The following is a 12,767-nucleotide window of genomic DNA, read 5'->3' on the forward strand; positions in this document are numbered from 1 at the left end:
TGCTTGCAGCTTCTCGGGCCTCGAAAGAGGACCATCCTACGTCCCCCTGCACCGCCTACACTGCAATGATGCCATGGGCCATCCTAGCGCCGGTCGGCCACCCTTCCTTTCGGCACGCTCAAGCCATGCTTGCGTTTTCGCCGACAGACACAGCATGGCATAGGCGAATGTCAGGCTCGGCACGTGCACTGCCTTCCATAATTCGTCCACTATCATGAAGCGATTGCACCCTCCCAAACACCATATGCGTAAGATGTTGGCTCGTTGGGGGGTCTGCATCAAGTGTGCCTTGTGTTCCTCTTAACACCCCTGGTGCTCACTCTTGGTGGTGAGTGTAGCATCCAGGTATCGGCAGGGCGTCGCTGTTAGGTGGGTATCACCGTCTCGTCCGCAGAGGATCTCGGGGCAGTTCCCACTTCCAGAGAACCTCAGGATTGCCGACTTCTTCGAGATAAAGATGAGGGTGAGAGTCTTATGGCAGGTGGCTGCTATATCAACCAATTTCTGCAGCTGTCGTCTATCCTCAGCTAACAGTACCAGGTCGTCAACAAAGCCAAAACTTGGAATTGTCCATACTTCGGGCATAACCTCCCAAGAGAACTGACGCTTGAAGCCAGTTTCGGATCGGATTATGCCAGTCACGTTCCAATTCCGCTGCGTATACCATATAAAATAGTGGAAGAGTGGACAGTCCTGCTTCAATTCCCTCCGCTCTGCCACAGGGCAAGTATGGATGCCGCCGAATTTGGCCACGACAGTGTTCCCCAGTAGAGACGCCTCAGGAGTTCCACTAGTTCGGCTGGCATTCCTATGGCTTTCATAGACTGGAGCAACTGCGAATGTGGCTAGCTGTCGTACGCCTTGGCGGCGTTCAAGAAGCTACCGACGAGGCTTCGCGATTCCTTGCGAACAATCTCGATGCACTGTGACAGGTATAAAGATGTCATCCAGGCGCCTATTTCTGCGAAAGCCATTTTGCAGCTTTGTGAGAGTGTTGTTTGCTTCAGCCGGGTTGGTCAACCTGTCTTTTATGAGTGGTGCAGAGACTTTAAAGTACGCTAGTCACTGTGAGGGGTCTGTAGTCTTGGATTAGACTGCTATTGCGTCCTATCTTGGGTATCAAACACACCCGTCCCCGGTGCCAATCGTCGGGTATCGGGTCACCTTCTATTATACCCGTAAAAACTTTGGCTAGTGTAGCCTTTTTTCCCAAGGTGCTTCACGAGGCCTTCTGGTATCTCTTCCAGGCCTGGGGGACTGTTTGCCGCAATGCCAGTGATGGCGTAGTCCACCTCTCGACTCGATACTTCCCTTTTTATGCCATTCGGGGGGCGGATGGTCCCCATCCGTTTTCCTCTTGGGCGTCACTGACTGGTCATGGTGGATCTGGCCATGGCATGGCATATTTACTCGCTTTCTTGCGGCGTCGTGCACTTCCGTTGACGACGCCGCGTGCGAGCTGCTGCGACTGTCTCGCTTCGGGCAGCACATGATTTTGTGCGCTCTGCACGAGGACACTTGACTAGCGGTGTAAGTCAGTGCTACACGAATACTGAGGTAGACACAAGCGGTTCACAGAGTATGATGTCGCGCTGGAACTTACTAGAAAATTACACAGTTTTGGTGGCTGCGCGCGAAAGCACGACGTGGGAACAAGCAAACTAAACAGAAATTCATCTGTCTTGCTACGGTGCGAAGTGAAACAAGAACATGCAGCCATTCGGTTTGTGCGCTTTATTATTTCTCTACGTTGTAATTCGTCTGTTCTAGCAACATATTACACAGATAACAGATGTTGGCTTGAATAATTCTCGATGTCACTTGTCACCACGAACGACGTCACAGCTCGAACACGTGTGCGTAGGCGTAGGTAGACGAGTACGTCATCCTCCCGCTTGGAGTGCGGCGGTCGCGAGGAGAAGGGAAAATGGTGTTCAGTTTGAAATTTCAGCTCTTTCCGCAGCACGTACCGATGTAATACTTAGCAGACACGACCGCTGTCGCGCGATATATGCTCTGCGCTTGTCAGCTCGAGATGGCCAGACCTGGTGAGAGGGCCCTGGTGCTTTATTATTCCTGGTGTTAATGTCGCGGATTGCGTCCGAATGGTAATCTGTATTCGTCCGCAGTTCAAATTCAGGCAATAAGAAAATCTTTTCTTATTTTTTATGAATGCATCAGAAAACACGCCTCCGAAATTCGGAATGACATTGCGAACGTCCGCAAGAATTGAATTTGAATTGAATTCTGGAGGTTTACCTGCCAAAACCACGATTTGATTACGGGGCCCGCCGTAGTGAGGGACGTTTCTTTATGGGTGTAAAGGGGTGGAGTTATAGACAAAAGAAAACATCCCTAAGGGTAGAGTTTTTTTAGTGTGTACATTAAAGGAAGGACGTAACAAAATACACAACTTACGAATAAACAAAAACGAGTACAAAGCTTACATGCTAAATTATGTTACTTTATTATAACTCCCTATGAGTAAAGATTTGAACTTGAAGGATGCGACCTAGCACGGTTGAGTGAACTCTCAAAACCTGGCCACTCCCTCTCGGATCGACCAGCGTACAGCCGAGCTACGCCTCTCGGAACGCCGAGCGAGAGGCTAAATTTAGCTTCAATATGGCGCCATGCGCGGCGACACAACGGAGCCATTAGTGCACCCGACCCTTGTACGATCGTGTAAGGTATTTCTTGCTGTGCAGAACAATACCAAAGTAAGGAGCGCGGCTAGTACGGTCGTAAAGATATACAGGGTGTTTTAGCGAACATTTAAACTTAAAAACAATTACCTGTGGCAGATAGCATAACTATAGTCCATGAGCTGGTCTACTCAAAGAGGCGGACATTACTTGCATAATAAATCGAAATACACGGTCGACTAATTAACAAAAACTCATTAATGGCGTTTTTTAACTATTTATCTCATATAGCACATATTGCAATCAACAAATTCTAGCCGAGGAGTTCGCAAGGCAGATTTCCTTGGAGCGAATTCTCAGGATGACACCAGTTTCGAAATATTCGTTCCCGAACTTTGTGGAAAAATGCATTGGCATTCTAGTTACTCTTGTGCTTCGATGCATAAAACAACGTTTTGTTAAGAAAGTGAGTGGAACGATAGTGCATTTTTACTGCAAGTTTGACGGCGCATATCTCGTAGGTGCTGCCATCCACACAGTTCTTTTCAAGTGGATAAGCCTTGCAGTCTCACCTTCTAGTATTTTGAACCTGCAATATGTTCCGTCATATAATTAATTAAAAACTGAATAAGTGCATCTTTGTTAATTACTCGATGATGCATTTCAATGTTTTGCGCAAGTAATGTCCGTCTCTTCTAGTAGACCAGCTCATGGAGAATAATTTTGCTATCTACCCCAGGCTATAAAAAAAATGTTTAAAATGTTTGCTGAAGCACCCTGTATGTGATAATATTGCATGTTTTTTGTTACATGCGGCTTTAGCAAGCCACCCCATGTGCTGCCCGAAGTGAAAGGCGTTTAACGGAAATCATTCGAAATTCGGTCCCGTGTCGTATATATCCAGGCAACCTTATCTAAATATATATATTCGCGTAAGCTCACGTGCAGACTTCACGGCGGCGATGCTAGATGGCACTGCGTTTCCATAGGGATGCGCGAGAGAAACTGCGGCTGCACAAATGCCTCGTGCATATGACTGACACTGTTCGGTGGTAGAAACATGGTGTCTCATGATATTGCTTCAGTGCTGATCGTATTAACGTCCAAATCCATCATAAAATAGGCTTTGCCGTAATCTTTTCAGCTTGTGAATCAGGTGCTGCCTTTTTGTTATCTTTCGCATCTAGGGAATGTAATAACATCATATGATATGATCATGAAGTGTGCAATATATTCTACAAAGCTTTCACGTAGGCGCAGGGCGGATGGTATGCTTAACCTGGCATTCCGAAATGTCTGCGTCTGTTTTACTATTTATCTGCAGAATAGCCTGTGAAGGTAGCTGCAGGTTTCCTATTGCCGAGCGTTGGCCACCCATATGCAGAAGGCTTTCCAGGGACTGTTTTGCCGCGGCGAAGACGATAAGGCCTATAAGGAATGGTGTTCGTCCTACACTAAGCCCGTCTACACGGGCCCGTCGACAAGAGCCTGTACGGCTTTAGAAGGAACAACGAGATCATGAATAATTTTCATGCTTGGGCAATGGGTCCCTGTGTAAGTGTACGTTCTGATTGTTTATTTTGAATCATTTAGTTTTTAATAAAGCCAATCCCTCACTCACTAACAAACACTTACCGAACTCAATGGCAGCATGGCCTCAACTTTTCTCAATAAGTCTGCTTAGGTTAGTCTGCCTTCAACGCGAAGGTCCAAAAAAGAGCTACAGTATTATATGATAATAAACTGAGTCTTAATACAGGTAATTAAATACAACGACGCAAAATGAACAAGCTATCTAAGGGAGGAACAAAATAGAACAGGCGGTTGATGTATTCCAGGCAATTCGCGGAGTGTGCTTGTGCTTCATTTGCTTAATCCTGTTATACCAATCGCATCATGTACACTATGCGCTATTTTGATGCCTCAGAGTTCTCATTTCAGCATGGAAGACTTAAGGCAAATCCTATGGTGTTGTTTTTGATACACTCGCGTGATGCTCAGTTGCGGGTACTTCAGCAAAGCAATTGCCGTATAAATAATTGCGATATTATTTAGTTTATACCTGAATTGCTATTTCATTATTTTTTGTATGTAAATGTACCCTGCATGCCGAGAAATAAGGCCATACAAGTTTTTATAACTTTATTTTGTATAACTGCGTTTTGGCGTTACAGGGTTGAAACAGCCGCACCTCGGCATGACGTCATCATTACAAGCGGCAGTATTGTGCCCCGTCCCTGCCCCTTTAACCTTTCCCAGTTCCGTAGTTGCACTTTATTGAGCGTGTTGCTTTTAAAAAGTCGTTCAGGATCGTCTGTTTTTACACGTTTCGCACGAGAAGACAGAAACGTACAAAAATCATACATTTGCACGAGCTGATCCCGACGCACGGAATCTAAAACCCATATAAAACCACCGATAGGATCAAAGACTTCGGATGGAGGTGAGTAATTCAGCCATCTGGGAAAAAACGATATATATATTTCTTGCTTTTACAACTACTTCGGTACTTTATATCTATGTTACAGTGAAAGCTTTGGCATAATCACACACGTTTTTGAGGCATCTTTTCTGTTAATGATGTGTTCATGTTTATTCATGCTACTCACCTCCAGGGGCGTAGGAGAGAGAGAGAGAGAAAGAGAGAGAGAAGAGGAAGGCAGGGATATTACCCAGTCAAGAGTCCGGTTGGCTACTCTACGCTGGGGGAATGAACAAGGAGAAGAGAGAGAAAAAAAACGCTTGTAGTGCGTTTGAAAGCAGATTGCTGAAGACATGTCATTTGTCAAATATTATTTGCGCCGTTTTCTAGGACCTTATAAGGTTGCTTATCATAATTACCACCTCACACAAAATGAAAACAAACTTTATTACCAAACTTTAAAAAAATGAAAACTAGTATGAGATAAGTCTGTCACAAGCAAGTACTGATTAGATCTGGTTCCCTTCCAGCGCTGTAAATGCCGCACTCAGCAGCCATCCTGTAGAAGGCAGAAGACGTGTCCGAAAGCAGCGTTTGCATGGAGTCGAACTCTCGAACTTTCCCGTCTTCGAGCACGAGTATTCTGCAAGAGAGGAGATGAAAAAAAAAAAAACAGACAACGCTCAAAATGTTTGTTACTTACATGCATTCGTTACTTAACTTCTGCCCGAGGTCATTACTGTGTGGGGGCTTGCAACGATAGCGAAGAGACAGCTTGCACAGATGGACATTATATCAAAATGGATTTCGAAATAACACACATCACAATATGTACTCTGCCAAATTGCATCTAACTTGCGCAAAGAGCTACACGTTACAAAACAAATGCACGCAAACATTCTATGCCCCGCGAGTCACAGTGGCACATACGGATTACGGAGGACTGACGAAAAAATGGCTACATACCGAGTGGCAAAGGTGGTGATCCTCTCCAATGTGCGAGACAAGAATGGATGCATGCTGATCAATGCTCTATGTTTTAGAATTATTACATTTGTTTACTGTCACATTTATTTATTTTCACTTCATATTATTGTCATCTAACCTTTAATTTGAGAAGGCGTCATTATTAATTTAGTTTAAATTCTTTTACCCTAAATATTTATTTTTTCAGCCCTCGTATCGCCCGATTCATGGCCGACCCACCTGAGTAGATTGAGCCATTTTAACACGGCCTCACCGCATATGTCATGCAGTTCTTATTTTGTTGCCTATGAAACCTGCAAGTAATGCGCCCAAACGTGGTAATAAATCGAACCCACTACGAAATGCGCGTGGGCGTGAAGTTTCAGGACAAACGTGCCAGTGGTCTATAGTTGTAAGTGTCATGCGTACCTAGCTAGCCCTCCTATTTAGCTAGACGGCACTCCGCACGTCTAAAATCTAAAATGCGACTTGTATCTTTAGCACAACAGAAACACTATCTGCAGAATCACCGATAGAAATCCGCAGCATATAACTCGCGTTGTAACTCGCATACAGAAGTACCAAGAAGAAGGTACAGGCGCTCCCAGAATAATTCGGAACGCAACACACGCGGCCGCTCGCCGGCGGAGCGCGCCCGTGGAAAAAGTAGTACCATGGTCTGCGCGTGCGTGGTCTCCCTAGCGAGCAAGGTTGGCTCCCTGGTGCACCTAGTTTGTGTTGCGCGTCTGCGAAACGGTAGCCCTAGGTGCCCCTTAACGTTTTGTCAAGGGGGGCTGAGGCGGTGGTGTCTGTGGCAAGCTGTGTCAGCGCATGCACTCGCGTTGGTGCATAAGCGCTCGTGTCTGCATGTTCGGGTGCTTGGGCGCCTTTTTTTTTCATTTTTCCTGCGGGCCGTATTTATCATTTGCTCAAAATATTTACGGTAGGTGACCGTGACTAGCGCTGGCAAAGGGCGGCGTTTTTGTCTGATGCAACCATGATGATATCGGCGGCTCGATTGATAGAGAGATACGAACACATTGAAACAATGACAGTTACGCTAATTTCGCCCTATTCCTATCGAGGCAACATGCCGAAAAAAGTGCCGATGAATGTGCGGAGAAGTATAATTAAGCTCAGTTGGCAAGGTATACCTCAACGCGAGATATGCCGCCTCACAGGAAAGTCTATAAGTGCGGTCAACCGAATATTCTAAGCATACAGGGATGAAGATGGCCGACTCAAAGATGCAGCACGATCGGGATGACACTGGTGCACGTCGGAAGGGTCCGACTTCTCATTGTTGCTGCAGCCTTTGCTAATCCTTTTCAGAGCGCTCGCTAGATCAAGACAGCTCTCAACGTGCAAGTCAGTGAGGAAACAATTTGCGAGGGGCTGGTCTTCGTGGATTTGTCGCGGCACAAAAGCCACACCTTACGGAGTGCCAAAAACGCCGGCGCCTAGAGTTTGGCAGGGCATATGAGCGCTGGACGAGTGAAGAATGGAAGGAAGTCATATTCTCAAATGAATCGACATCTTCATCTAGATGGGGTCAAGAGCGCCGCGTATGGAGACCATTAACTGCAGCTATTTTCATTTTTCATTTTCTTTCTGATCTTTTAAGCACAAATTTTTCGGACGCGCAAAAGGTATTTTATCTGAAAAGATCATTCCCTTCTTTTCGTGTAGATACGAGCCTGGGTATGTTTACGAGATCTACAGCAGCGGCCGCTGTACTATCAACGTTTGGGGAGCAATTAGCAAAGAGGGCCTCGGTCCGCTAATCCGACTGTCCCCATCGTTCACAGCTAAAGCTTACTGCGAAATTCTGGGCTACCACCTATTGCCATACGTTCTGGAAGGGCCATTTAAATATGGCTGCTACTTGTTCCAACATGACCTGGGCCCGGTGCACACCGCCAGAGCTGTGGAAAAACTTCTACTGGCCTCGGAAAGGTGCAGACTTCAATGTTATGTAGAACGTGTGGGGCATGATGAAGTTTATGCAAGCTGAATCTGGAAGGGGCTAGTGCCGACGAGCTCTGGCTCGCCATAACGCGCGAGTGGAAGCGCCTTGGTGAGAGGAGGGACTTCGTCGATGCGCTCTAAGAGCCAATTCCACGCCGCGTACAAGCTGCGCTTCACGTGGACGTCGCATTCGTGAGATATTGATAGCGGAACATGCCAACAGCTTTAGACGAAACAGTTATGTTTCGGTTCTTTTTGTTTACCGTGGAAAAAAATAAACCCAGTGTTCTTCCTGTCATTTAGATTTACTATGTTCTCCTTACTATTTCTTTTTTTGCATTCAGCTCACACAGCCTACCCATGATTATCATTGTATATTTCCTCTGAGCAAAATAAAATGAGCATGAAAATGGGTATCTTCGCCAACAAACGCCGACACGCGATCAATACGTAAGGATACTCGCTACCAATGGTCCAGATTCCATGAGTAATTGGCGCACAATATATGCAAACCACGTAATGGGGTGCGCCAATAAATGACTAGAGTCGTGAAGAGTTCATTAGAGTGCCCTTTGCATGAAGTGAGTTCTTGTGCGTGAAATTGGCCTTGATAAACGTGCCGCGTTATTTCATATTGTAAACTTTTTTATTGCCACTATCGCAGACACACCCGTTAAGAGGGGTCATGTAACAGTGGTAATTGTCCTCGTATTACGAAGCTAGTAGTAACACTGATAGGGAGCTATTTTGCTAAGAGCTAATACTTCACAGGACAGGGTAACACGGTGGAAAAAATAAGGCAGCGATGCCGTTGTAGCCAAGCCGCCTCACTAGTCATGTAATCACGCAAAGCATTGCTATCTCCCAGAGGAGAGCAGACCATGGCAACAATACGGTGCAAGGAATCCACAAGCCTTTATTTATAGATTACGGTGCATGCATGCTGTGCTAGACATTCATACGCCCAGGGCACCTAGCGCTACCTTCTTGGAGCAAGGCAACGCCAAACTAGATGCACTAGGGAGCGAAACTTGCTCGCTAGGGAGACCGCGCATGCGCAAATCTTGCCTGTATTTATCCGCCGGCGCGCTCCGCCGACGAGCAGCTGCGTGTCCTGCGTTCCGAATTATTCTGGGAGCGCCTGTACATCTAACTAGGCAATCTCACCCTAATTGTAGATGGTCACAAGGCATCCCATTGTCACAAGGGCGCCAAACCTTTCGCGAGTTAATGCTATAACAGCAAAAGGGTCTGGGGGGTCTCCTGTGTAGTGTATCACGGCCACACGGCTGAGAGAAAGGTCAGGTGCCTACGCATGAAGTCGGCATCTGGGTCACTTATGCTATTGCCAGAGTCGCGCCTCCGCCTCACCTGTCGTAGTCGAGGACGGTGTGAATGCGGTGCGCGACGGTGAGGAGCGTGCATTCTGCGAAGGCCTCCCTCAGCGCCACCTGGATCAGGCGGTCTGTGTCGCCGTCCATTTGTGACGTCGCTTCGTCCAGCAGAAGAATCTTGGATCCACGCAGGAGCGCCCTCGCCAGGCACACCAGCTGCCGCTGTCCCACACTGCGAGGCGGGCAATTGTAATGGGAGAATCAACAGCTCCTTCCCAACGGAGGATCGAGGCGCTTTGAACCGTGACGTCACAAATCCTGGCTGGACTCCCGGGCTAAAAGCTGCAAGAAAACGGCTTGACGGGGCCCAGGAGACAATGAATGTTGAGATCACACGGATAACAGTAGATTACGCTGCGAACTCCTCTACCCTTTAAACACTTGTTTGTCTGCCGATTTAGAGCTTAATATTAGGACCGCTAGAGAAAACTTTTGTACTTATGTCGGCGTGCGTTGACAGTGTGGTTGCGCCTCCAGGATATGGTAATGAGGGGAAACACATGGAGATCTTGTACTCCAGCAATTTCGTGGACACCTAAACTAATCTCGTTCAGGCTACATATAACAAGAAAGTTGTGGTTTCTCAGTAATTGGTCTCACATAACCTCTGAAATTTCTATTGATAGGTACTTTAAGAACCCTACACAAAGTTGTTAAACATATATTTTCGCATTCTGACAGGATACCAACGAACACCACCTAAAATTTTCGACGCGCGTACTCCGAAGTAGCACGAGTACTGTGGGTGCTTTATGCGACAAAATGATTTTTTTAACGCAGCATACCTGTCTGCCTTAAAAGAAAAAGGAAGTTAGTGGGTTTGATGAGGACACACTTAAAGAGAAAGTACACTGAAAATGAATCGCCAGCTCTAAAAATGAAGACTGTTAGCTGTCCTATACCTTTGGTAACTCAGCGATTTTAGCGCAAAAGTTCCTCTAGAGGAGAACTTCTGAACTTCTGAACTTTCTGAAGAACTTCAGAGCCAGAGCACAGATGTATTCAATTGAACTGCGTTAGTTAAACTCGCTGTATCGCGCATGTGGTCTAGTTTTTACACAGCTCCTCTGAAACGAAAACTGCAACACAAGAGGATGCCTTCCAGTTGGTACAACTAGCGTGATAACGATGACAATGAAAGATAGCGAAAATACATAAAATATTTCCTTGAAACGCGCGTGAATTGCAAACCATGTTTTACAACAAAATGATATGATGCATAACGAAATAAAGCAAAAGAACAAAACAGGAGAACGTATATGTAATAAACTAGTGATTAAGCTAATGAATCGTTACTCTACGCTTGCATAAATCTGCTGACACTGTTATGTAAGCATGAGTGAACGACACATCATTCGATTAGTATGGACGTGCCGAAACTTTTCAGGAGACGAAATCCTCCAATACAAGTAATTGTTGAATTCTTTTTTCGTGTACACATTGGAAAAGTTGAAGAATAGCTCCTAATCGTTTTGTATGGTTTGATAGAAAGCGCAACAAAGTCATATGCATTGCAATGCATCTAATGTTACAACCTCGAAGCGCAGCTAATTGATTATGCATACGTTTGGGCAGAAAACTTAGTAGGAACGAAGATTCTAGAATTCAAATTTTCCACAACTTGTGTTGCCGAGTTGGTTCATCTTGGACACAACTTGAAGCAGCGCGAAGAAGACGAGGAGAGGAATCAGAAACAAACAGAACGAGCACTGAAGTGTCAACTGAAAATTTAATTGAAGGAACAACCATCATGTCAAAAAACATCAACCATGTGAAAACATCAACACAACCCAAAAGCCTGCTTCAGAAACCTGTGGTGTCACAAGACAATAGGTTTTTTTTTTTGCTCGCAAAATGCACCCAAAAACGAAAGAGACGTTGTAGAAGCTTACTGTATTGCTAAACCAGAGGATAAATGTCTCAGTGCAGGGTCATTCGGTCTAATAAAACTTGAGACACACTTTTTTAGATAAACACCTGTTCTTGTGGACTGTACGCATGCCCATCAACCTTTTGGTTCTTGTTAGTGTTTTCTGACATGCGTTAAAGCTGGTTGTTCTTTCAAGAACATATTGAGTTTTTAATTTAGCACTCGTCCTGCCAGGTTTGTTTTCGAGAGCCGCCTTCATCGTCTCCGCGTTGCTTGAATTTATACCCAAGATTTCACGTGCTACCAATAATGCGGGACAATACACAAGACAACTTTTTGCCGCTACTTCATCTTTTCGGACATTTGACGATTGGTGTCTTGAATTTGGTGACCGGAAAATTTGAATTCGGAGGTTTACCTGGTTCTTGCTCGCCGCAACAAGGCATGTGTTTGCTGCGCTGCGTTACCTTCATGGTGCGCTTTCAGGCAGAGCTAGCTGCTTACGTTATTCGACATGGCTCACATGCCCTTGTAGCTTAATTCTGAGCTAGACCTATGATATGGCACTCGTACTTGCCATTTGCAGTAGGAAGACACGATGTCGCGTGAAATGATTCATGAGCGTCTGCTCACTGATCTCGATCGGGAACTTGAGCCCGACGCGCCTTGCTTAGCAGCTATTTGCCATAGATGGATGGATGTTATGAGCGTCACCTTTGGAATGGGGCAGTGGGTTGCACCACCAAGCTCTTGCTATTATACTGCCTAATGTCCTACCTAGGTAAAAAAGAAATAAAAGGAAAAAGAAAAAGGAAAGACGCATCATGAATTCCCATAACCAAATTTTCTCAACCCCTATTGTGGACTTCATTTTTTTTTACATCTCCGTGTTTTGACGTTTCCCTACTTCCACCAATCTTCCGATCTCCTCCACGTAAATGCTCGCCACCTTGCGGCGGCGCCGAGAAACAGGCGATCCAGGTTCAGGCTTGAAGCGAAAGGGGGTCTCTTATCACGACATGCATTTAATGCCTTGTAGTTCTCAAATCGCCTTGATGCCACCGCGCACAAGCCCGAAAACGAAAAAAAAAGTGGAAGTCGACATAATAATTTTGTATATTATGCGTGTAATTGTGGTGGAAAGGTAGGAATGTTCGAGTTCATTTTTTCCAGAAAGAAAGAGACGACGCGAATCTTACAACCACTAGGATAAGATAGTTCTCCATTTGGAAAAGTTGACTCCCACTCTGCTTGTCTATTCGAAACATTTCACAGAGATCGATTGCTTTCTTGCTTGCGTTTCTGATTGCGGAGTGCACTTTGTTTGTAAGAGGGTGTTTTAATAAATAATAGCGATGTACACCTAAGCTGCATTTGGCTTAGGCGCCAATTTCTTCCAAAACCATTTCAGTGCCACAAGGCCGTGTGTGCAGGCTGAATGCTTTCTGCCTCGTGTGCGCAGAACATGTACACAAAAGTCACTTGCCCTGAAACCGTCTTCG

General features: G+C 45.6%; 1 protein-coding gene across 1 annotated transcript in view; it reads right to left on the bottom strand.

The window, feature by feature from the left end:
* Positions 1-4,987: 4,987 nt before the first annotated feature.
* LOC135905004 (ATP-binding cassette sub-family C member 2-like) overlaps positions 4,988-12,767 on the bottom strand; it is a 158,387-nt gene continuing 150,607 nt past the window's right edge. The window contains exons 27-28 of the mRNA XM_065436004.1: positions 9,373-9,567; positions 4,988-5,710 (exon numbers count right to left, since the gene is read on the bottom strand). Of these exons, the coding sequence (XP_065292076.1) occupies positions 5,560-5,710; positions 9,373-9,567 (346 nt within the window). The 3' untranslated portion in view covers positions 4,988-5,559. The remainder of the gene's footprint in view (positions 5,711-9,372; positions 9,568-12,767) is intronic.

Source organism: Dermacentor albipictus, chromosome 6, assembly GCF_038994185.2.
Source record: "Dermacentor albipictus isolate Rhodes 1998 colony chromosome 6, USDA_Dalb.pri_finalv2, whole genome shotgun sequence".
Lineage (NCBI taxonomy): Eukaryota > Metazoa > Arthropoda > Arachnida > Ixodida > Ixodidae > Dermacentor > Dermacentor albipictus.